Genomic DNA, 27,202 nt, shown 5'->3' with positions numbered 1-27,202 from the left:
CTGAAGACCTCCATGGATAGTGATGCTTCCTCCAAGGACGAAATGTGGAGGGTTCTGCTGTCCTGGTGACACAAGATGGTGAAGACTTTACACAAGAAGAAAGCGAGGACTGCAGAGTCAAGAGAGTGTGGGGCTGGAAAAGCACAGCAGGTCAGGCAGCATCCGAGGAGCAGGAAAATCAACGTTTTGATGACGCCCCGATGAAGGGCTGGTACCGGAAACATCGATGTTGCTGCCTGACCCCCTCAGCCTTTGGATAAGGCTCAGTACGATACAAACAAGTGGGGACAGGAAATGCTAATACATTGACACTTCTTACTATCCTGATGCCCATCCAAAAATATTCCCTAAAGCTTTGGGCTGAATCTTATCATTTTTGGCGAAATGTTAGTTCACCAAGTTTCAAAGAGGGTTTCCCTCCATGAGGCCGAATGCATTTTCTCGCTGCATCTTGCCAAACCTGCCTAACTAACCACCTACCCCATCCCCACGGCTACCTGCTCGTCCAAGTCTAGCCTTATTCTGCCACTCGTTGGACCCAGAACAAGGTCTAGCATCCCTGATGCTGGTGTCATCTTTAAAAACCTGCTTTGGGCACGCACTGTCAGTCTGGAGCTGCCCCCTATGGTTCCTAACAGTGGCTGATATAGCAGGATCACTATCCTACGTTGTGGGCAGGTTCAGGAAGTGCTGGGAAATGGGATTTTGATTAGGATTTCCTCTTCGCCCAGGGTTGATGGTGGCAGCTACAACGCTGGAGCATGCCGGTTTGTTCCAGGCTTTCCTCTCAGGCCCCCGGTGAAGTCTCACTGGTCTGGATAAATGCCCAGCGCTGTCGGAAAAACATCAATCACCTTCTCCACTCCGCCATCACTTTCTCTCTGAGACCTTATCCTCACTCTAACTGTGCTCCTGCTCCCACTCCTACCAGGGCACTCTCACTTTGGCATGGAACATCTTCTCTAACTCGTGTTACGATACAGGATAAACCCCTCTGCAAGTTCAAACCAGCAGCACAGAAACGATTTAACCCGTTCTGTCATCTGTGAAAATTCTAGAGGCAAAGAACTATCCCAAAAGTCACTACTTAAAGTAAAAATTAACAAGTTTAATTTTTTAAAGCCTAACAGAGAATAATTAACTGTAACTATTAACAACTTATTTACCTAAACCTATCTTTTACCATCCCCTCCACAATACAGGTCTGATAAACCCCCCTGATTAAGATTTACTGAAAAATTCAAATTTCAAAACCAGCCAGCTGTCGAATCTTCTCTTTGTAGATTTGCTCTCCAGGTCAGTGTTGATGTTTCTCTCTGTACAAACCCCTTCTCCAGACAGGTACCTGGCAGAGAGTTCTCACTAGCAGCCTGTTGATCTTTTTTCTTTTGGTTTTATACCCCAAAGCATTGATCGCTTCATCGGTGTTCAATTCAATACTAACCTCAAAAGGGGTTGGAGCTTTGGTGTTTTGGGGCATCATTTAAACGGATTGGCCGAATTTGAATTTGGTTTTTGTTTCATAGCCACCCAGGTACTGCTAGCCGCTGTAAATTCTCCAGCACCCTATGTGCTTGCTCAGTCCCTCAACTCTCGTAAAAGTACAGTACCCCTTACACCTTCATAACACCTCATCCCTGAAGAAAAAAGGCACCATCATAATGAAAAGATGGCTTCATGTTTCTCTACTCTTTAAACATATTACCATAACATACAGATAGCTTTTATCTAAGTTCATCTTAACATTTTCCATAGATTTTTTTTTTAATATATATAAAACATTGCATAAGCACAAATCTCATCTGAAATTTATCAGTTAAATCTGCGATAATGCATCTGCAATTACATTCTTACGACCTGCAACATTTACAGTTTTTAAATTAAAAGTCTGTAACCTAAGACTCCAATGAAATAGTCTCACATTCTTGTCTTTAAAATTTCCAAGGCCCACCTCAGTCCCCAACATGAGTAACCCTACATGCCCTCTGCACTGCCTCCCCATTCACTTGGAAAATGGCCCCATCTTTACCAACAGTGATTACTGTGCCACCCACCTTCACTTCCTGTAATAGCTACCTCTCAAAGAGGCTGGGCAAGGCAGTGCAAGGCTGTGAGCATCCAGGTCAGCTCAGAGTGAGTGTGTGCTGGAAGAGTGAGTGAAGAGCTCAGAGGTGCAGCCTGGTGCAGTGCAGGAGTTGGGTGCCGGTGCCCCTGAGAGCACAGTGTCCTTGCTGCTGCATTACAATGTGAGTTGTCAGTGCAGTCTGAGGTACAGAAGCCTCCTGTGGGTGGATCAGAGATATGCCCTGTGTGTTTATACAGGCTGTTGAACATTCACGTCAGAAGCCATCGTCAGTCACTGTGACGAAGATAACAAATGCTGGAGATCACAGCCGGGTCAGACAGCATCCATGGAGAGAGAGCAGACTAACGTTTCGGGTCTAGATGACTCTTCATCAGAGCTGTGACTGTGAGGTGCTTGTGGTTGGTGTCTATGGAGAACACAGATGTTGGTGCCTGGCTTCCAACACTGAGGTCCCTTGGAACAAGTGGTGAGCTGAAGTAACCAGGTCCCTGCCTGATAGTGGTGGGACTGGAGAGCTCACGAACCAAGTGCTATTCCATTGCTTCCAGCTATACAAGAGAGCGAGGTTGGCGGGGGGCTCCCCCGAGGGCAGCAAGAATTGGAAAGGGAAGCAACACTTGCATGTGAACCCTTTACAGAAAACATAATGGTGTATTGTCCATATTTTCCATTCTCCTGTGAGATGTAAGCACAGTGAGGTGCTCTCCTTAATAAAAGCAAATTACTGCAGATGCTGGAATCTGAAACAAAAAGAGAAAATGCTGGAAAATCTCAGCAGGTCTGGCTGCATCTGTAAGGAGAGAAAAGAGCTGACCCTTTGTCAGTTAGACTCGAAGCGTCAGCTCTTTTCTCTCCTTACAGATGCTGCCAGACCTGCTGAGATTGTGGAGGTGCTCTCCTTAATGTGTTCCCCGTACCTCCAGCTGGAGTGGAGGCAGGTGCTGATCACGCAGCCTTCGGGATTGGTGATCCGAAACCCACTCAGCCCTGGTACGCTGGTGTGCAGCACCCACTCCTACCCACTGCTGCTAATATCAAAGTTACTGAGAGCACAGTGAGGGACTGTCCACACACAGGGCTCCATCACGGGAACTCTTAGTGCCACTTACCAGAGACGTATCCTCCATTTTACAGCTGGACTGTTCAGTGCCTGTGTACTCTCTTCTTGCCAGTGTTACATTGAGCTCATGGAGAAAGCAATCATTTATAAGACTATGTGTATCTCTGGAATTCACGCAATGGTCGCTTGTATCTAGCTGCTCGTGGATGTCACCACCCTCTCGATGGGAGAGTTCAAGAAGCACATCATCACTCCTGGCCTCGACGCACTCATCCACTATCCATACCTGGCGGTTCCAGAGCTCTGGAATCGCTATCAGATGCCCCTTCCCTTCTTGCTGCAATTTTGGGTGGGTTACCAACAATGCCTGAGGCCTAGCAGCAGTCCAGGGTTCGGCCTATAACTCAGACATCCCTCCCAGGCCCTGAACTCTCAGTGGTTTCACTGTCACAGCCTCCCTCAGCCTCAGGGAATGGCTCAGGCCTGATGATAGACCAGGCTGGGGATCTGATCCCACAGGGAGCCAGCAGGTGATACCACTCATGCTGGTGAATGGAAAGAAGGAAATGCATCCCCTGAGGATTCCTCCTCCTCCTCCTCAGGGACCAGTCCTCCCCAGACCCTCCAGCTCTTCGCTCTTCAGCCAGACCCCGGCTTGTAGCAGAAAACAGCAATGTCAAAAGGTCAAGGGCTGCCTGTCTCCTCTTCCCAACTGCCATTTCTGTGGGTGTCCAGGCGTCCGCTATGTCCCTGAGCTCACTCATTCACCCGCTTGGTTGGCACGGTCAGTGGGAGGCTGCCTTACTGCTGTGCCATGCCCAGAGCCTGCGCACGAGGCTGGGAACATATAGGTTTGGCAGGCCCTATGCTGGGCTTGGACCTTCCCCTGCTGTGACTTGCTCACACAAGACAGAAGGCCGCCCCACAACCCCCTCATTAGAGGCAGCCCTGGTCTCTGTGACAGGGCTATACAAATACCTCGCAGATATGACCGTTCTCAAGAGGTGTGGGGCTAAGGACATCAGTAGTGAGAGTTGGGCACCTCTCTCCATGTTGCTGCTATGTTTCTGGCAGAGTACGGTCTTTGCTGACCGAGAGATATGACCTATCAAGTCCACACCTTGGCAGGCTGAAGGAGCGCAGTGATGTGCTTGACCCAAATTCTCTGGCTGACCCTCCCCTTTGATCCCTGGCCAGACTTTCAGGGTCAGCCTGGCTGGATTCCTCCTCTGGTCCCTGGGAAGGAAGGCCCCGAGTGGAATTGTAGCCTGGACAGGAAGCTGCCAGGACAGTGAACTGTCACCCCACCTTCCCATGTCTCCATCCTGCCTTTCTGGCTGAAGGTTTTTGCTCAGTTCATTCCGTGCAGTCAGTAGAGAGACGGGCAATTGTCTACGTAAGGCGGGCAGACCCTTAAACAAGGTGCCTGCTCCTGCCCTGGCATCGCCCGCTGCCATCTTTGTTTCCTGTGTTTACCATTCCATTGGTTGGCCCCTGTTCCTCGCCTGATCTGATTGGCTGTTAGCTGTGAGATGGTGTGGACCTGAAGGAATGAAAGTGGCACCTGCTGCCTGCCAGCTATTCTGCCTGGCCTTGGAGTCATGCAGCAAACCCCAGCCCAAGGTCTCGCCACTAGAACCTAAACTGTGTCACTTATGGACATTTGACCAAAAGATATTACAACTGCTGAAAAATGTGTTGCTGGAAAAGCACAGCAGGTCAGGCAGCATCAAAGGAGCAGGAGAATTGACGTTTCGGGCATGAGCCCTTCATCAGGAAGGGTCCTGAAGAAGGGCTCATGCCTGAAACGTCGATTCTCCTGCTCCTTGGATGCTGCCTGACCTGCTGTGCTTTTCCAGCAACACATTTTCAGCTCTGATCTCCAGCATCTGCAGTCCTCACTTTCTCCTAAAAGATATTACAATGATGGAGTGTTGGAAGAGATTAGCAAAGGAGGGGGTGAGAGGGTTGGCAGCAGAAGAAAGTGGTAAAAGAGATAAAGCAGAGTAGAGGGAGTTCCATCATGTCAATACACATCACATTCAAAACAATGGCTTCCTGCAAACCCATTATCCTACAATCACTTTTGTAGAGAACTGATGTAAATTATTTAAACAGGGCAAATAATCGCCATTGAGGAATTACGCACTTTTGGATTCTGCACTTACATATCTTCTTCATGTTGCCCATCCATCTGTCAAGTTCATCCATTTCAACTTCCATCACTGACGCGACATCATCCTCAAAAATTGGGCTGAGGAAGGAAACGCACAATGAGCTGTTCATGTCTTCACCATTTTAAAAGCAGTGTGCCAAACAGTGCGCAGCTTTTCACTTTGTCAAGAATATTGGAGCTGAAAGTTTTCAAGGCACAATCCTGACTAGAATGCTAAAACCATGCCCCACCAGCTACTCCCTCCAGACTGCTACCTTCTGGTACTGGTGCCTGGTTTTATGAATAGCCACAGGGATGTCCAGTCATTTTCCTACATAGAGCAGATGCACACTCTATGGCAAGCTGTCAGATATCTACCTCCAAAGGTGATCTTACAGTCAATAACTAAGGCGAGAAAACATTTTTTTTGTCCCTGCCAAGTCTTTGATGGCAAAGGCCACAACTCAGGTTGGCCCACAGCTGTTACCATAGCGACCACTGGACCTCTTCCTTTGCCAGGTTTCCAAGCCTCAGAAGCTCCAAGGGGTTTCAGAGATGCCAGGGCCATCAGCCCCAGTGCTGCCCTGCCCATGTCAACAGGTTTGAGCAGGAAGGAGGAGGAGCTCTCTGACTGCGTGGGTATTTGACATCTTCTAGTTACACTGTGAACCTTCCAATGTAGCAGGAGAGGGCGTGAAGCAAAGATATCCCACTCCAAGCCCTCAGTGGTGAGTGAGTGGAACAATGGTTAGTGCACACAGGGTGTGTAAACTATTGGTTATTTCTTTATCTCTCTCTCTCTCTCTCTCCTGTGGCAGAACCCTGATGCTGTGAGTCAGGTCGATTTTGTTGAGCTGCTCAAGGACACCTCATGACAAGGACAAATTGACCAGTCATTGATATCCTGTTGGGTGAGACCAGTCTGTACAATTGACCATACTGAACAAAGAAAGATCCATAACCGAATCAGCACTGGCAACACTCCAGCACTCTACATTATGGTCATATTTTAAACAAGTTTAATTGCTACTGGATTGCTCAATGAGCTGCTCAAATTTACTGGAGGCTAGTATGACAAAAGATTGAATAGGCAATTTTAAAAAAAGTATTTAAAATACTCTAAACCTAATACATCTGTAAAAACTGTATAAACATCAGCTGCACAGTTAAATCTGGCTTTTCAGCTACTGGTTAGTGTCAGTTTGATGGAGACAGTTCACTCTACAGTATCACAAGTGCCTGAAATACCATCCTTCCTGCCTCTCCCCTCCCCTTCTGTTTGAGTAAGTTCGTGGAAATCAAAAGTTTTTAACTTCGGAGTAAACCACAACAATGTCCGTGGTGTAAAATATCAAAATTCACAGGGTAAACTCTGAATTTTTATAGCCATCGACAGCAGTCTGATAACCAGTGAGAAACAAATATTTATCTCAGGTTGGAGGCTTGGATGTGTATTTGAATCTCTGGCATGAATCTTGATAAACAGGTACTTGTCTAATGCATGATCAGGCAGGCCTTGCATAGGAGCAGTTTAAGTTTCAATTGATGTACTGAGCAGCCATTTGATTCCAAGTCGTTTGTACAAGGAGGAAGTAGTGCTGGCTCATCTCTGAATATCACAGACACAAAGCAGCTACATGTGTAATATCTCTCCATTTATAGCTGGATTTAATCTGAGAGTTTACTCTGTGTCATACAGTGGTAAGCTAATAATGAAGTACTGGAAATATTATCGGAGGAGTTATATAGTGGAACAGAAAAGTTTGATGTGGTCCCTAAATTTTGGATGCGGCCTCACCCCAGCTGCAACTTGAGAAAGAGTTCACCAGAACCCAACAAAAGGTGGCAGAGACTTGATTCTGCTCTGCCAACCATTCCTGCAGTTTGTAGGTTTGTCTAATAACAGGAGGAATCTCTGTCTATCTCTTCCATGCTCAAACATATCACAGGAGAGCACCCAAAGGGGTTAATGATAGGCATTCCTACATTGGGAGTTTCTGTTTTTTCCAATTCACTTCAGACACACTTTTAATAGCAAGACCCATTGATCTTCAGTGATGTGCAGCAGAAGGTCAAGATGAGGGGCATGGCCCAGGTTTCTGAAGTTAAGAGAAAATGTTTATCTGCGCAAGTCTAGATCACAAACCTGCTCTCATCCCACCTGTACGTAGGAGTTTGAAGGAAGTTCTGTGTTCCTCTTCCACCTGAGCAGCTGATGAGGTTTCTGGTCACACAGGGCTAAGAGGGATTTGTACTGACATGGACACCACTTTCCCCAAACTGGTCTCCTACTGGGCTCCAGTCTCAGGATGGACCAATCACATTCACTGGTCTCCTACTGGGCTCCAGTCTCAGGATGGACCAATCACATTCACTGGTCTCCTACTGGGCTCCAGTCTCAGGATGGACCAATCACATTCACTGGTCTCCTACTGGGCTGCAGTCTCAGGGTGGACCAATCACATTCACTGGTCTCCTACTGGGCTCCAGTCTCAGGGGGACCAATCACATTCACTGGTCTCCTACTGGGCTCCAGTCTCAGGGGGACCAATCACATTCACTGGTCTCCTACTGGGCTCCAGTCTCAGGGGGACCAATCACATTCACTGGTCTCCTACTGGGCTCCAGTCTCAGGGTGGACCAATCACATTCACTGGTCTCCTACTGGGCTCCAGTCTCGGGGGGACCAATCACATTCACTGGTCTCCTACTGGGCTCCAGTCTCATGGGGACCAATCACATTCACTGGTCTCCCAGATGGACCAAGCACAGTTTAATCAGCTACCTTTCGATTGTAAAAAAAGAACTTTTCCTGAATGAATTGCCGCAGTTTTGAATGTTGGGAAAAGGACTGCTGGAATCGGAGAGAAGGTTAGGAAGTTGACTTTAGTGTGCCCAGCCACATTGTGAGTGGTCCCTTAGATCTGGAGCACTGACAGAACCACTGATCGGGGTGTGAAACTGCAAAGGGCTCTGAATCAAATAGAGAAAGAAAGACCGGGAAAGAAATTAAGAAAAACTTCCATTTATATCATACTTTTTATGAACTTAAGAGTGTTCCAGTATGTTCAACAGTCAATGTTCTGAAGGATTACAAGGAAGATTTGATTTAGATTTAGATTTTTATTGCCATGTGTGCTCAAGTACAGGAGTACAGCGAAAAGTACATTATGTCACCACACAAGGTACCATCTTAGGTACAAGTGCCTAGCTACAAGAACAAGATAGAAAGAAATAACAATGGTGGAAGTTAAACATTGTATTAAGTAGAAAAATAAAGAAAGAAAGTTAAAAGTCGAAGATTGCAGTCTTTCGAAAGTGCAAAGAGGCAGCTGTGGAAGACTGGGGGGAACAGGACTGGACAGGGATTCCTTCAGTGGGATACAGAGCGACTGACTAACTTACTGTTTCCTTTTGTCTGACTAGTTGTGAAGGATTGATTGCCCTTACTAGATACTCATTAGCAGTTATCAAATTATTGTTGCAATTTATAATGGCCTTTAGTCACAGTAGTCTGAAATAATCTGAGCACAGAAGCTAAGCAGAACCAGAGTTGATTGATTACTTGGATGGGAGACTGCCTGGGGCTACCAGGGGTTAGGTGTCTTGTGTAGCACCCCTACCTCTCGGCCTGTTTCAAAATCCATTTCCCTGGAAGTGTGGCACAATGTGTCTGAACATATGAAAACCATGATATCATGAAAGTGCTCAGATAGGTTCCACAGTAGCACAAATGTGGTAGACCCTAGGTTGGTCGTCTCTAACAGTGACTATGTCATAGAAAACACACCATCCAGAATTATAGATTAATTCACAACAGGGTGGAAAGGACACTGTTGTAATACATTTACTGCTTGCTTCTGGGAAACTATTCCTATTAACAGACTTTTTCAATGTGTATATTTCTTATGTAGTCTACGTAAAATGTTATAAACAGCTTAAACACCATACCTGGCTGGATTTTCACTGTTAATCTCATGATTAAGAGCTGAAATATAAAAAGTTTTTGCATGTTTAGTAAATATATGTACTCAAGCATGTATTCTGAAAATAAAGGACGACATGTATTCATGAGCATATTTAACAAACACCAATAATGTCCAAGTGCTTCCCAGTCATAAAATACACAGAAATCGTTGTAATGACAGAAACACCATGACTAATTTACACCCTGCAAACTGCAAGGTCATCATCAGACCAGGGCCCAGAAATTCCAGTCAGGGCCAGGAATTCTTTTTCCAAAACACATTAGACTAAAAGTACCCTGCAGATTTGATTTGCCTTAAGGATTCCCAGACAAGAGAGAACAGCAGAAACCAACCTGGCTTCCAGAAGTGCAGGGAATCAGTATGGAACCATACTCTCCTTTACAGCTGAACATGTGATTAAACATTCAGCAGCCACTTTGACAGTGAGTAAATCTGCCAGCTCAGTGTGAGGTAACCTGGCAGGGTAGGGTGAAGAAGGCTAAGGGGGTCAGGGTAGCAGCTAAGTGAAAGGGGAAGTATTGGGTAGGGGACTGAGTGCTTCGGGTGGGTTGATGAGTTGATGTGAGGATTGGGATGGGGATGGGTGGCAGCATTGGTGGGTGGAGTGTTGTCCAATCAAGGGTGAGAATGGGTGCCCTCCAGGGCGATATAAATGTCATGTCAGGAATGGTTCAGTAGGGTATGGGGTCCAGTTGTGTGCAATGCTGGAATGGGAGAAATGTGAGGAGGGCTTGGTCTGTATGATGGGATCGCTGTCATTGTGTGGGGGCGGGCGGGGGGGTCAGTGTGTGGGGATGGGGTTAGTGTGTGGGGGCAGGGGGTCAATGTGTGGGGGCGGGAGGGTCAGTGTGTGGCGATGGGGTTAGTGTGTGGGGGCGGGGGGGTCAGTGTGTGGGGGCGGGGAGGTCAGTGTGTGGGGATGGGGTTAGTGTGTGGGGGCGAGGGTCAGTGTGAGGGTTTGGGGTCAGTGTTTGGGGATCTGTGTCAGTGTGTGGGTTCGGGGGTCAGTGTGTGGGTTCGGGGGTCAGTGTGAGGGGATCTGTGTCAGTGTGTGGGGTCAGAGGTCAGTGTGTGGGTTGAGGGGTCAGTGTGAGGGGATCTGTGTCAGTGTGTGGGGGTGGGGAGTCAGTGTGTGGGTTCAGGGGTCAGTGTTTGGGGATCTGTGTCAGTGCGTGGATTTGGGGGTCAGTGTGTGGGTTCGGGGGTCAGTGTGAGGGGATCTGTGTCAGTGTGTGGGGGTGGGGGGGTCAGTGTGTGGGGTCAGAGGTCAGTGTGTGGGGATGGGAGTCAGTGTGTGGGTTTGGGGATCAGTGTGTGGGGTCAGGGGTCAGTGTGTGGGGTTGGGGTCAGTGTAAGGGGATCTGTGTCAGTGTGTGGGTGTGGGGCGTCAGTGTGTAGGGATGGGATCAGTGTGTGGGGTCAGAGGTCAGTGTGTGGGTTTGGGGACCAGTGTGTGGGGTCGGGGTCAGTGTGAGGGGATCTGTGTCAGTGTGTGGGGATGGGGAGTCAGTGTGTGGGGTTGGGGTAAGTGTGTGGGGTTGGAGGTCAGTGTGTGGGTTCGGGGTCAGTGAGTGGGGGTTGGGGGTCAGTGTGTGGGGTTGTGGTCAGTGTGTGGGAATGGGATCGGTGTGTGGGAATGGGGTCGGTGTGTGGGGTCGGTGGTCTGTGTGTGGGAATGGGGTCGGTGTGTGGGGAATGGAGTCGGTGTGTGGGGTCGGTGGTCTGTGTGTGGGAATGGGGTCAGTGTGTGGGGATGGGGTCAGTGTGTGGGAATGGGGTCGGTGTGTGGAGATGGGGTCAGTGTGTGGGAATGGGGTCAGTGTGTGGGGATGGGGTCGGTGTGTGGGAATGGGGTCAGTGTGTGGGAATGGGGTCAGTGTGTGGGGATGGGGTCGGTGTGTGGGAATGGGGTCGGTGTGTGGGGATGGGGTCAGTGTGTGACGTCAGAGGTCAGTGTGTGGGGTCAGGGTCAGTGTGTGGGTTCGGGGTCAGTGTGTGGGGGTCGGGGGTCAGTGGGGTCGGGGTCAGTGTGTGGGGTTGGGGTCAGTGTGTGGGGTCAGTGGTCTGTGTGTGGGAATGGGGTCAGTGTGTGGGGATGGGGTTGAGTATGTGGGGATAGGGTCGGTGTGTGGAGGTGAGTATGTAGGGGTCAGGATGAGTGTGTGGTGGGTGTGGTGGGGGTGAGTTTAGGGGGGATGTGAATGTGGAGAAGGTAGAAAAGGTTTTTAATCCCATAATTGTTCCTTGCTTGATTGAACTTAAACCCTTCAAATTCTCCAATTTGAACTTGAAATTGAGGACTTTTCCCTACATTGTGTATTTGCTGCAAGGAATCTGGCCATTCTGGAAGAATCTGCTGCGTCCAGAATTCTGCCTGGCCCAACGTGCAGCTCGAAAATCTGGACTGTGTAAAAATGGCCTGGCCATCAGGGTGTCTGGATCAATCTGTTTCTGATACTGATTGAGGGGGTGAATATTGGACAGCACACCTGAGAAAGCTCCAATGCTCTTCTTCAAAATACGACATTAAATCTCTTGTATCCACCGTACAGACTCCCAGTTTAAATTCTCCGACAAAAAACAGCCATCTCGAACCATATAACACTCCCAACAGTGTGGCACTCCTTCACCCCACACACCGATCCCATTCCCACACACTGACCCCATTCTCTGTGTAAACCCTAGAGTGAGACTTGAAGCTGAACTCTTCTAACTCAGAGTTATCACTACCACCTGGCATTGACCTTATTCCTACTTCCTGTTACTGGCAGATCGTTGACACCAATAGAAGGTCAAAGGTTAACTTCCAAATGAAATCAAAGCAGAAACCAGTTCCATTATTACTGGTATTCTCATGATCTAAAACTGATTTATATAGACACTGATTAGTTGAAAACGAACTTAACGTGTTTTCTTCCTAAACTGAATCATTCATTTTTCTTTTGATGATTTTGTACCCCATGAAGTTAAACTCGGCAGAGTACTCTTTTCCTGAGGTTGTAAATTGCCTGTCCCAGAAGGTCTCATCCCCAGTGCTCCCCCACAATGTCTCAGATTGTGAAGATGTTTTGGGATTGTTGGAGTGGTTCTGCTGTTGAGGTAACCAGCCCATAAATGTGGTAGTGTTCGTTTCTGAAAACCTAACTGGCCACTTCACTTATAGGAATGCTTAAAAAACACATCGAGGTCACTCAAAACCCTTCTGCAGAAGTCAATGTGTTGCTGACACACCTTCCTTTGCACAGCACTCAGGGAAACCATTAAATATATAAATGTTGACATCTGCTAGGTTTTATTTTGGCCCCAGTCCTGTCCACTGCCAGGTTTATCTGGTGACTCTGCGTCTGGATGTGACTGCAGATTAAATCATGCCAACGCTTCTGCTCTGGCATAGGGCCCTCACCTTTCACAGGGACAGCCTCTAGCAGATCCTGAATTAAAATAGGAACATACTGGAGCATGTTGCCAAGGGGGATGTAAGTTGCCCCTTTTCTGAGCCCTTGCCTTCCCTGTGTGGTTGAAATCCAGCGTTTGGCACTGGTGTGAGATGGTTTCAGCATCACTCACCCAACCACCCATCTGCTGACATGATCTGCCTGTCAGCCATTTACTGTGAGGTAGGCAAGGACGGCAAGCAGTGAGAGAATTATATATCAGTCAGAAACAGGGCCTTTGAGTAATGGAGACTACAAAGGACAAATTCCTTCAAGTAAAATGAAAATTCATGTCTAAAAATGGGTTGAAAATAATTTTTCACTTCTGCATTGAGAGAAGTACAGTCATTAGGAATGCACATATGAGGATTCATGCACAAGTGCATCAGAATTTCCATCCATTAAAGTTCACTATTATTACATGTTTCAGTGGGTGACGCACTCTCTCAGTAATGATATTCTTAACAGGCCAACTTTCAGATAGGAAACCATCATCAACATGTTAGCAAAGAGAAGTACTTGTGCTTGTGTGCTTTAAAGCTAAGTGTGACGGGTGGATGATAAGCAGTTCCGGTTAGAAAGACCTTAACATCCCACTGTTTCGTATTTGTGTTCAAAGCACATTGAAGTTCTTTCTGTGTTTTATGAACAATAGATTTAAATATCTAACACAGAGAAAGATGGTTGTGGTTATTGGACATCAATCACCTCAGCCCAAGCACGTCACTACAGGAGTTCCTCAGGGTACTGTCCTAAGCCAAACCATCTTCAGCTGCTTTGTCAACGACCTTCCCTCCATCGTAAGGTCAGATTTGGGAATGTTTGCACCATTCATGACTTCTCAGATACCGAAGCACTTCATGTTCAAATACAACAAGATCTAGACAGGGTCCCAGTATCGATTCCTGCCTTGGGGAAACTGTCTGTGTGGAGTTTGCACATTCTCCCCGTGTCTGCGTGGGTTTCCTCCGGGTGCTCCGGTTTCCTCCCACAGTCCAAAAAATGTACAGGTCAGGTGAATTGGCCATGCTAAATTGCCCGTAGTGTTAGGTGCATCAGTCAGAGGGAAATGGGTCTGGGTGGGTTACTCTTCGGCGGGTCAGTGTGGAGTTGTTGGGCCGAAGGGCCTGTTTCCACATCATAGGGAATCTAATCTAATCTAAGCTTGGACTGACAAGTTACATTCATATCAGACAAGTGCCAAGCAATGACTATCTCGAACGAGAGAGAATCCAACCATTTCACCTTGACATTCAATGGCATTGGTCACAATTGACCAGAAACAGAATCAGGCAGGCCATGTAACTACTGTGGCTACAACAGCAGGTCAGAGGCCTGGAAATCAGGGCCAAGTGGTCAAAAAGGCATTTTGGCACATGTTTGCCTTCATTGCTCAGTCCTTTGAGAATAGGATTGGGACGTCATATTGTGGTTGCACAGGACATTGGTGAGGCCTGTTCTGGAGTACTGTGTCCAGTTCTGGTCACCCAGTTATAGGAAGAATATTATGAAGCTAGAGAGATTTACCAGGAAGTTGCCAGGAATGGAGGGTTTGAATTATAAGGAGAGGCTGGATAGGCTGGGACTCCTTTCATTGAAGCATAGAAGTTTGAGAGGTGACATTATAGAGGTTTATAAAATCATGAGGTGTACAGTTAAGGTGAATGGCAGGGGTCTTCTCCCTAGGCTGTGGGATTTCAAGACTAGAGATCACACTTTTGAGATGAGAGGAGAAAGGTTTTAAAAAGACACGAGGAGCAACTTTTTTTACACAGAGAGAGTGATTCGTGTGTGGAGTGAACTTCCAGAGGAAGTGGTGGATGCAGATGTAGTTATAACATGTAAAAGATGGTTGGATAGGTACTTGAATAAGGGATGTTGGAGGGTTATGGGCCAGGTGGGACTAGTTTAGTTTGAGATTAGGGCTGGCATAGACCGAGGGGTCTGTTTCTGTGCTGCATGACTCCATGATTTTATGACTCACAATGTAACAAATCTCCTGTCCCCCCAGTTCTTGCTCACAAGACACAAGTCAGGAGTGTGATGGAATACTCCCTCACTTACCCTGGATGGGGGCAGCTTGAACAACACTCAAATAACTTGACACCATCCAGGACAAAGCAGCCCACTTGATTGGCACCACACCCACCAGCAGCAAACTTCTCTCCCTCCACCCACTATCACGCAGTGTCAGCAGTGTGTACTGTAGACAAGGTGCATTGCAGTAATGTGCCAAGGGTCTGTTGACAGCACTTTCCAAGTCAGCAACCTCTGCCACCCAGAGCACCAGGGAAGTAGAAGCCTGGAAATGGCACAAACTCCCCTGCCATCCACGCACCATCCTGACATCCAATCAGATCGCCATTTCTTTGGTGTCACTATGTTAAATTCCTGGTGCTAACTTCCTTAACAGCACTATTAGAGCACTATCTCTCCCAGGGCCTGGAGGGAGTCAAAAAGGACCTCTTACATATACCCTCTGCAGGGTACTTAAGGATGGACAATACATATTGGCCTAGCCAATGATACATCACATCCTGAATGAATGTTTTTTTAAAATCCCAGATTCTGAGTTAGCCATAGTTGCACATAGCTATGCAAGAATACCTTAGGATATGACTCATTTATTCCAATTAGTTTCGAATTAGATGATTTTTATGTTGTGTTTTTAAAAGGATGAGAGCTGTAGGTAACACTGAGTGACTACACTGCCATTTCACTTGGGTACAAATCCATCGCAGTCTGATTAAAATTCCTCTCTGTTGGGAAGCAATGTAATGAGGAAATGACACTGAGTTGGTTATTCAAACAGTTCAGAACAGCTTGTCTATACACTTGAAGAACATTCCAGAATTTGTGTCGATTCAGATTAGCCATTGATACTTTTAAGGAACAATTCCAAAATGTATATTCTCATTTATCCAAGGAATTGTGTCTTCAATAACATACTGATTGAATGCAGTTCTTGGTCTCCTGATTACCCAGAAACACGCCTCCTAAATGGACAACTGCTTTGAAGACACCAAATTGTTTGATCAGAGAGAGAAAAACATACCTTGAAAACTAGCTAGAACAAAAAGTTGCGTTTGGCAAACTGTGGGGATTGTTAATTCAAATCTTTCTCAATAAATAAGGATCTGTGACAGATTGGCCACTGAAGACCAGGTCTCTCTTTATCAAGAGCTTGTTATATATTTCACTGTTAATCCCCCTTGAGAACATTCCATAATGAGTTGTTCTTTTCTGACTGCACTAAATAATTGTGAATTGTGTAATATTTACCAAGTATTGTATATTCTATGAATGGATATAAAGAACAGCATCCTCAGAGATTTGAAAAAAATCTTAACAGTTCTTGTTGCAATGAGTTCAGTCTTTCAACTGTTATTTAGAATTATACAGACTTCAGTTCAACCCCTCACAGGCTACAAAGAAACCAATGTAGTGCAGTTTCTGCAGAGACTTACCCACTTGATCCTCACTCGCATGTTATGCACCTTTTTAACAGAGGCATCGAAACAAAGAATTAGGAAACAAAGGAGCAGCAGGAGGCCATTCAGCCCATTGAGCCTATTATTCCAGATCCAGCACCTTTCTGCTGCACTATCCTCACTCTTGCTAATCAGCAAATACCTCATCAGGCAAACATAGGCCACTTTCCAACTCAGGAGGTGAAATCTGCTGTTGTCTTCCCAACATGACTAGGAATAGCTTTGTTGGCATCCAGAGGCAGCCTCAATAAAAGTAATTGGTGCAAAGTAGCTGGCACAGAACAGGGGGCCCTAAAAAAAACAGGAGCAATTGATCTTGTTTTTAAAATTTGTTCGGTCAGATGGAGCAGCAGTGTTATTCTGACCACTACAAGTGAAGTCTAAAGCCCTTCCCAGTCGCCAACTGAATATTGTCTGGAAAACATCAAGAATGATTACCATAGATTCCTGGCCCAATTCTTTTGTTGGTTCATTTGGTGGGCTGGCACCAAAGGTTGGGAAAGAAAAGGCCCTGGGACAAATAATTTCAACTTAGAAGTTGATGAGGCTGCAGCTCATACTGTTGGCCCATCTCTCACTGTTACCTTCTGGTTAAAATGAGGTTTATGTGTAATTATAGGGACAATGCAACTACAAAGGAAAAGATATTACAGTCAACATAAGCATGAAGTTTCAAAATTCCTTTTCAAATAAAGATTCATTGACTAAGTTGGTTTATACAAATAGACATTCCAAACCAAGAGGATTTGTTCATTCATTTGAATTGCAGCAGGAGCATGTAGAAGGAGTGATAGAGGTAAGGTCGCAACTCTATCCCAGCATTCAACTTGTTCAGATTTCCAGTGTCTGTATTATACAGCTTCATAAAGTGATGAGTGAGGCATGGATAGCAAGAATAATCAAAATCTTTTTCACCAGGGTGGGGGAGTCCAAAACTACAGGGCATAAGTTGAGAGGGGAAAGATTTAAAAGTGACATGAAGGGTGACTTTTTCACACAGAGGCTGGAGCATTAATGGAACAAGCTGCCAGAGGAAGTGATAGACTCGGGCTCAATTACAACACTGAAAGGACACTTGGACAGGTAAATGCATTGGAAAGCTTTAGAGGGATATGGGCTAAATGCAGGCAAATGGGGTTAGTTCAGTTCAGGAAATGTGGTTGGCATGGACGAGCTGGGTTGAAAGGCTGTATGAATCCATGACACTGGGGGATAATTTTAACCAAACATTGGGGATTGGGAATTGACAGGGTCAGTGTGGCTGCTCGTCTGGGTACAGGTGTACTTTGCATTGACTTCACTGGGAAGTAAAATCACTGACCCCTATTGTGCCCCAAAAACGAACCGAGAATGATGCTTCTTCAAGAATAACAACATTTCCTCCTTTACAGACCAGTCATTTCCTTTTGGCTGTGTGCTATTTCCTCATTTAAATATAACACCATTTTGCATTACGTTTGGTTCAGCAAATCAATAAAACAAAACGTTATTGCTTACGTTGTTTTTTCTCATGAGTATGATTTATCAGGAAGGCTATCACTAAACCAACCAAAGCAAGACCCAGAATTGGAAGCACAATCATCAAAATTACTTTGTTGTTCTCCAGGGGTGTCTTTGCAATATTTTTAGTAGCTGGCGGGGAGATCGATGGAGATGTAGAATTCCACAGGTGTTCATCGGTGGTTTTGTTGCTTGCCCCATTTCCTTTGTGGAAAGCTTCCAGAAATCTCCTTGTAGATGTGTTCTGTGGAACAGTTGATGATGCTTGATTACTCACTGGTAATGTGAGGCTGTTGTTAGTACAGAGACCATGATGTGTGATTGCCGTCGATAATGGAACAAATCTGTCTTTTTCTGATGGAGCTGACTGGGTTGCATGAATCATTGATGTGGTTGTTTCATTTTTTTGCGATGAATAACCTGTTGAAATGAATCAGAGAAGTTAAAAAAAATTTTGTTTGTATTGTGCATGAACCTAGAGCAAGTCTTAACTCTTCTAGAGAATGTGTGCCTGGTTTCACCATTCTGCTTTGATTTTCCCAATTCTAAAGCAGGGGGTGAGGCAGGGGAGTGTAAGGCAGAAATGTAAATATGACTGTCACTTTAGATAAGTTTGTAATGGTGCACATACCCTCCATTCCATGCATAATACTCTTAACCCCAGCTTTGATGGGGTTAGTGACAGGCAGAACTCCTGGACACAAACCCCAACTCCATTTCACCCAAAATATCAACCTTGCTTTGTTCTGGAATGTGTTTTATTAAAGAATTATAAAATAGAATCTGGTCGCACACTAGGAGTGCAGTAAAGATTCATATGGCTGCACCAGGGATGGCAGGTTTGTCATGTGAGGAGAGATTGGTTTAATTAGGCCTATATTCATTCAGAAGATGATATTTAACAGAGCTAGGCAGACGAGATGCAGGAAGAATGTTTCCCCTGGTTTTGGAATCTCGGAGCAAGGGACCCTGTCCTGGGATACAGGGTAGGCCAGTTAGTTCTGAAATAAGGAAACTTTTTTCATTTACTGTGGAACTCACTAACACACAAGGCTGTGGAGGCTGGGACACTGAACATATGCGAGGTTTACATTTGAAAAACATCAAGAGTAAGAGGAGAAAATGGGAACATGGTATTAAGATAAAGGATTGGCCGTGATCATTTTGAATGTTGAAGCAGGTTGAAAGGTTGAGTGAACTATTCCTAGAATTATATCATAGCTTCCCTGCAGTGTGGAAACAGGCCATTCGGCCCAACAAGTTCACATTGAGTTACCCACCCATTCCCCTACCCTATTACTTTACATTTCCCCTGACTAACGTACCCAGCCTACACATTCCTGAACACTATGGGCAATTTAGCATGGCCAAAGCTGAAAATGTGTTGCTGGAAAAGCGCAGCAGGTCAGGCAGCATCCAAGGAGCAGGAGAATCGACGTTTCGGGCATGAGCCCTTCCTCAGGAATGAGGAGAGTGTGCCAAGCAGGCTAACATAAAAGGTAGGGACTTGGGGGAGGGGCGTTCGAAATGCGATAGGCCTCCTTCCACCTATCGCATTTCCAACACCCCTTCCTCAAGTCCCTCCTCCCTACCTTTTATCTTAGCCTGCTTGGCACATTCTCCTCATTCCTGAAGAAGGGCTCATGCCCGAAACATCGATTCTCCTGCTCCTTTGATGCTGCCTGACCTGCTGTGCTTTTCCAGCAACACATTTTCAGCTCTGATCTCCAGCATCTGCAGTCCAATTTAGCATGGCCAATCCACTTGACCTGCACATAGAGTCATAGAGTCATAGAGATGTACAGCATGGAAGCAGACCCTTCAGTCCAACCTGTCCATGCCGACCAGATATCCCAACCCAATCTAGTCTCACCTGCCAGCACCCAGCCCATATCCCTCCAAACCCTTCCTATTCATATACCCATCCAAATGCTTCTTAAATGTTGCAATTGTACCAGCCTCCACCACATCCTCTGGCAGCTCATTCCATACACATACCACCCTCTGCATGGAAATGTTGCCCCTTAGGTCTCTTTTATATCTTTCCCCTCTCACCCTAAACCTACGTCCTCTAGTTCTGGACTCCCCGACCCCAGGGAAAAGACTTTTGCCTATTTATCCTATCCATGCCCCTCATAATTTTGTAAACCTCTCTAAGATCACCCCTCAGCCTCTGACACTCCAGGGAAAACAGCCCCAGCCTGTTCAGCCTCTCCCTGTAACTCAGATCCTCCAACCTTGGCAACATCCTTGTAAATCTTTTCTGAACCCTTTCAAGTTTCACAATATCTTTCCGATAGGAAGGAGACCAGAACTGCACGCAATATTTCAACAGTGGCCTAACCAATGTCTTGTACAGCCGCAACATGACCTCCCAACTCCTGTACTGAATACTCTGACCAATAAAGGAAAGCATACCAAACACCTTCTTCACTACCTATCTACCTGCGACTCCAATTTCAAGGAGCTATGAACCTGCACTCCAAGGTCTCTTTGTTCAGCAACACTCCCTAGGACATTGCCATTAAGTGTTTAAGTCCTGCTAATATTTGCTTTCCCAAAATGCAGCACCTCACATTTATCTGAATTAAATTCCATCGGCCACTTCTCAGCCCATTGGCCCATCTGGTCCAGATCCTGTTGTAATCTGAGGTAACCCTCTTCGCTGTCCACTACACCTCCAATTTTGGTGTCATCTGCAAACTTACTAACTGTACCTCTTATGCTCACATCCAAATACAAAAAGTAGAGGGCCCAGCGCCGATCCTTGTGGCAAGCCACTGGTCACAGGTCTCCAGTCTGAAAAACAACCCTCCACCACCACCCTCTGTCTTCTACCTTTGAGCCAGTTCTGTATCCAAATGGTGAGTTCTCCCTGTATTCCATGAGATCTAACCTTGCTAATCAGTCTCCCATGGGGAACCTTGTCGAACGCCTTACTGAAGTCCATATAGATCACATCTACTGCTCTGCCCTCATCAATCCTCTTTGTTACTTCTTCAAAAAACTCAATCAAGTTTGTGAAACATGATTTCCCATGCACAAAGCCATGTTGACTATCCCTAATCAGTCCTTGCCTTTCCAAATACATGTACATCCTGTCCCTCAGGATTCTCTCCAACAACTTGCCCACCACCGAGGTCAGGCTCATTGGTCTATAGTTCCCTGGCTTCTCCTTACCACCCTTCTTAAACAGTGGCACCATGTTGCCAACCTCCAGTCTTCTGGCACCTCACCTGAGACTATCGATGATACAAATATCTCAGTAAGAGGCCCAGCAATCACTTCTCTAGCTTCCCACAGAGTTCTCGGGTCCACCTGATCAGGTCCTGGGGATTTATCCACCTTTAACCGTTTTAAGACATCCAGCACTTCCTCCTCTGTAACATGGACATTTTACAAGATGTCACCATCTATTTCCCTACAGTCTATATCTTCCATATCTTTTTCCACAGGAAATACTGATGCAAAATATTCATTTAGTATCTCCCCCATTTTCTGTGGCTCCACACGAAGGCCGCCTTGCTGATCTTTGAGGGGCCCTATTCTCTCCCAAGTTACCCTTTTGTCCTTAATGTATTTGTAAAAACTCTTTGGATTCTCCTTAATTCTATTTGCCAAAGCTATCTCATGTCCCTGTTTTTGCCCTCCTGATTTCCCTCTTAAGTATACTCCTACTTTCTTTATACTCTTCTAAGGATTCCCTCGATCTATCCTGTCTATACCTGACATATGCTTCCTTCTTTTTCTTAACCAAACACTCAATTTCTTTCGTCATCCAGCATTCCCTATACCTACCAGCCTTCCCTTTCACCCTGACAGGAATATACTTTCTCTGGATTCTCGTTATCTCATTCCTGAAGGCTTCCCATTTTCCAGCCGTCCCTTTACCTGCGAACATCTGCCTCCAATCAGCTTTTGAAAGTTCTTGCCTAATACCGTCAAAATTAGCCTTTCTCCAATTTAGAACTTCAACTTTTAGATCTGGTCTATCCTTTTCCATCACTATTTTAAAACGAATAGAAATATGGTCACTGGCCCCAAAGTGCTCCCCCACTGACACCTCAGTCACCTGCCCTGCCTTATTTCCCAAGAGTAGGTCAAGTTTTGCACCTTCTCTAGTAGGTACATCCACATATTGAATCAGAAAATTGTCTTGTACACACTTAAGAAATTCCTCTTCATCTAAACCCTTAACACTATGGCAGTCCCAATCTGTGTTTGGAAAGTTAAAATCCCCACCATAACCACCCTATTATTCTTACAAATAGCTGAGATCTCCTTACAAGTTTGTTTCTCAATTTCCCTCTGACTGTTGGGGGGTCTATTGGGACTATCCTCCTATTCCTGCCCTCACTAGCTCGTAGCACTGGGAGTAATCCAGATATTACTACCCTTGAGGACCTCCTTTTTAAATTTCTACCTAACTCTCTGTAATCTCCCTTCAGAGTCTCAACCTTTTCCCTTCCAATGTTGTTGGTTCCAATGTGGATAATGACCTCTTGCTGGCCCCTCTCCCCCGTGAGAACATTCTGCACCCTCTCTGAGACATCCTTGATCCTGGCACCAGGGAAACAACACACCATTCTGCTTTTTCTCTGCTGGCCACAGAAACGTCTGTCTGTACCTCAGACTACAGAATCCCCTAACACAACTGATCTCTTCGATGCTGACATACCCCTCGTTGCATTAGAGCCAGTCTCAATACCAGAAACTTGGCTGTTCATGCTACGTTCCCCTGAGAATCCACCACCCCCTACATTTTCCAAAACAGCATATCTGTTTGAAATGGGGATATCCACAAAAGACTCCTGCACTAGCTGCCTATCCCTCTTACCCTTCCTGGAGTTAACCCATCTATGTGACTGTATCTGAGACTTCCCCCCTTCCTATAACTGCCATCCATCACATACTGTTGCTGTTGCAAATTCCTCATCGCTTCTATCTGTCTCTCCAACCGATCCACTCGATCTGATAAGATTCGCGTCCAACAGCATTAATGGCAGATATAATCCGCAGTAACCCTTAAACTCTCTTTAAACTCCCACATCTGACAAGAAGTACATATCACTGCAAAGGCCATTTTTGCTCCTTCACAATCTACAGACCCAGAAAATAACACCATCTTATTCCTCTACAAACACTGCCCCAGGTTAAATTAATAGCTATGGCTTATATTTTAAGTTTAATCAAAGAGACTTATCTCCAAAAAACATATAATCATGAAAGAGCCCACTGTACCCACTACTGCAGCCTCTCTAGCTTTGGACTGTGGGAAGAAATCGGAGCAAACCCCACACAGACACGTGGAGAATGAACAAACCCCACCCAGACACGGGGAGAATCTACAAACCCCACACAGACACGGGGAGAATGTACAAACCCCACCCAGACACGGGGAGAATCTACAAACCCCACACAGACACGGGGAGAATGTACAAACCCCACACAGACACGGGGAGAATGAGCAAACTCCACACAGACACGGGGAGAATGTACAAACCCCACCCAGACACGGGGAGAATGTACAAACCCCACCCAGACACGGGGAGAATCTACAAACCCCACCCAGACACGGGGAGAATGTACAAACCCCACGCAGACACGGGGAGAATCTACAAACCCCACCCAGACACGGGGAGAATGTACAAACCCCACACAGACACGGGAAGAATCTACAAACCCCATCCAGACACGGGGAGAATGTACAAACCACACACAGACACGGGGAGAATGTACAAACCCCACCCAGACACGGGGAGAATCTACAAACCCCACCCAGACACGGGGAGAATGTACAAACCCCACACAGACACGGGGAGAATGAGCAAACCCCACATAGACACGGGGAGAATGTACAAACCCCACCCAGACACGGGGAGAATCTACAAACCCCACCCAGACACGGGGAGAATGTACAAACCCCACCCAGACACGGGGAGAATGTACAAACCCCACCCAGACACGGGGAGAATGTACAAACCCCACACAGACACGGGGAGAATGAGCAAACACCACACAGACACGGGGAGAATGTACAAACCAAACACAGACACAAGGAGAATGTACAAACCCCACACAGACACGGGGAGAATGTACAAACTCCACACAGACACGGGGAGAATGTACAAACCCCACCCAGACACGGGGAGAATCTACAAACCCCACCCAGACACGGGGAGAATCTACAAACCCCACACAGACACGGGGAGAATGTACAAACCAAACACAGACACGGGGAGAATGTACAAACCCCACACAGACACGGGGAGAATGTACAAACACCACACAGACACAGGGAGAATGTACAAACCCCATACAGACACGGGGAGAATGTACAAACACCACACAGACACGGGGAGAATGTACAAACCCCATACAGACACGGGGAGAATGTACAAACACCACACAGACACGGGGAGAATGTACAAACACCACACAGACACGGGGAGAATGTACAAACCCCACCCAGACACGGGGAGAATGTACAAACCCCACACAGACACGGGGAGAATGAGCAAACTCCACACAGACACGGGGAGAATGAGCAAACACCACACAGACACGGGGAGAATGTGCAAACCCCACACAGACACGGGGAGAATCTACAAACCCCACCCAGACACGGGGAGAATGTACAAACCCCACCCAGACACGGGGAGAATGTACAAACCCCACCCAGACACGGGGAGAATCTACAAACCCCACCCAGACACGGGGAGAATCTACAAATCCCACCCAGACACGGGGAGAATGTACAAACCCCACCCAGACACGGGGAGAATGTACAAACCCCACCCAGACACGGGGAGAATGTACAAACCCCACCCAGACACGGGGAGAATCTACAAACCCCACCCAGACACGGGGAGAATCTACAAACCCCACACAGACACGGGGAGAATGTACAAACCAAACACAGACACGGGGAGAATGTACAAACCCCACACAGACACGGGGAGAATGTACAAACACCACACAGACACAGGGAGAATGTACAAACCCCATACAGACACGGGGAGAATGTACAAACACCACACAGACACGGGGAGAATGTACAAACCCCATACAGACACGGGGAGAATGTACAAACACCACACAGACACGGGGAGAATGTACAAACACCACACAGACACGGGGAGAATGTACAAACCCCACCCAGACACGGGGAGAATGTACAAACCCCACACAGACACGGGGAGAATGAGCAAACTCCACACAGACACGGGGAGAATGAGCAAACACCACACAGACACGGGGAGAATGTGCAAACCCCACACAGACACGGGGAGAATCTACAAACCCCACCCAGACACGGGGAGAATGTACAAACCCCACCCAGACACGGGGAGAATGTACAAACCCCACCCAGACACGGGGAGAATCTACAAACCCCACCCAGACACGGGGAGAATCTACAAACCCCACCCAGACACGGGGAGAATGTACAAACCCCACCCAGACACGGGGAGAATGTACAAACCCCACCCAGACACGGGGAGAATGTACAAACCCCACACAGACACGGGGAGAATGCACAAACCACACACAGACACGGGGAGAATGTACAAACACCACAGAGAAACGGGGAGAATCTACAAACCCCACCCAGACACGGGGAGAATGTACAAACCCCACACAGACACGGGGAGAATGTACAAACCACACACAGACACGGGGAGAATGTACAAACCCCACACAGACACGGGGAGAATCTACAAACCCCACCCAGACACGGGGAGAATGTACAAACCCCACACAGACACGGGGAGAATGTACAAACCCCACCCAGACACGGGGAGAATGTACAAACCCCACCCAGACACGGGGAGAATGTACAAACCGCACCCAGACACGGGGAGAATGTACAAACCCCACACAGACACGCGGAGAATGTACAAACCCCACACAGACACGGGGAGAATGAGCAAACTCCACACAGACACGGGGAGAATGTACAAACCCCACACAGACACGGGGAGAATGTACAAACCCCACACAGACACGGGGAGAATGTACAAACCCCACACAGACACGGGGAGAATGAGCAAACTCCACACAGACACGGGGAGAATGAGCAAACTCCACACAGACACGGGGAGAATGTACAAACCCCACACAGACACGGGGAGAATGTACAAACCCCACCCAGACACGGGGAGAATGTACAAACTCCACACAGACACGGGGAGAATGAGCAAACTCCACACAGACACGGGGAGAATGTACAAACCCCACACAGACACGGGGAGAATGAGCAAACTCCACACAGACACGGGGAGAATGTACAAACCCCACCCAGACACGGGGAGAATGTACAAACCCCACACAGACACGGGGAGAATGTACAAACCACACACAGACATGGGGAGAATGTACAAACTCCACACAGACACGGGGAGAATCTACAAACCCCACACAGACACGGGAAGAATGTACAAACTCCACACAGACACGGGGAGAATGTACAAACCCACACAGACACGGGGAGAATGAGCAAACTCCACACAGACACGGGGAGAATGTACAAACTCCACACAGACACGGGGAGAATGTACAACCTCCACACAGACACGGGGAGAATGTACAAACCCCACACAGACACGGGGAGAATGTACAAACCCCACACAGACACGGGGAGAATGAGCAAACACCACACAGACACGGGAAGAATGTACAAACCCCACACAGACACGGGGAGAATGTACAAACACCACCCAGACACGGGGAGAATGTACAAACTCCACACAGACACGGGGAGAATGTACAAACCCCAGCCAAGACACGGGGAGAATGTAGAAACCCCACACAGACACGGGGAGAATGTACAAACCACACACAGACACGGGGAGAATGTACAAACTCCACACAGACACGGGGAGAATGTATAAACCCCACACAGACACGGGGAGAATGTACAAACTCCACACAGACACGGGGAGAATGAGCAAACTCCACACAGACACGGGGAGAATGTACAAACCCCACACAGACACGGGGAGAATGAGCAAACTCCACACAGACACGGGGAGAATGTACAAACCCCACCCAGACACAGGGAGAATGTACAAACCCCACACAGACACGGGGAGAATCTACAAACCACACACAGACATGGGGAGAATGTACAAACTCCACACAGACACGGGGAGAATCTACAAACCCCACACAGACACGGGAAGAATGTACAAACTCCACCCAGACACGGGGAGAATGTACAAACCCACACAGACACGGGGAGAATGAGCAAACTCCACACAGACACGGGGAGAATGTACAAACTCCACACAGACATGGGGAGAATGTACAACCTCCACACAGACACGGGGAGAATGTACAAACCCCACACAGACACGGGGAGAATGTACAAACCCCACACAGACACGGGGAGAATGAGCAAACACCACACAGACACGGGAAGAATGTACAAACCCCACACAGACACGGGGAGAATGTACAAACACCACCCAGACACGGGGAGAATGTA

At 47.0% G+C, this 27,202-nt stretch overlaps 1 protein-coding gene across 1 annotated transcript in view; it reads right to left on the bottom strand.

Annotated features, from left to right (window-relative positions):
• The window catches only part of tmem154 (transmembrane protein 154), a 58,658-nt gene that overhangs the window by 14,952 nt on the left and 16,504 nt on the right, over positions 1 to 27,202 (bottom strand). Inside the window, exons 2-4 of the mRNA XM_072579074.1 lie at positions 17,713 to 18,135; positions 9,253 to 9,289; positions 5,315 to 5,400 (exon numbers count right to left, since the gene is read on the bottom strand). Coding sequence (XP_072435175.1) covers positions 5,315 to 5,400; positions 9,253 to 9,289; positions 17,713 to 18,135 — 546 coding nt within the window. The remainder of the gene's footprint in view (positions 1 to 5,314; positions 5,401 to 9,252; positions 9,290 to 17,712; positions 18,136 to 27,202) is intronic.

The sequence above is a fragment of the Chiloscyllium punctatum genome, chromosome 1 (genome assembly GCF_047496795.1).
Source record: "Chiloscyllium punctatum isolate Juve2018m chromosome 1, sChiPun1.3, whole genome shotgun sequence".
In the NCBI taxonomy this organism is placed as follows: Eukaryota; Metazoa; Chordata; class Chondrichthyes; order Orectolobiformes; family Hemiscylliidae; genus Chiloscyllium; species Chiloscyllium punctatum.
Note: the sequence above shows the minus strand (reverse complement) of the source record. Positions and strands in the feature narration are given on the sequence as shown.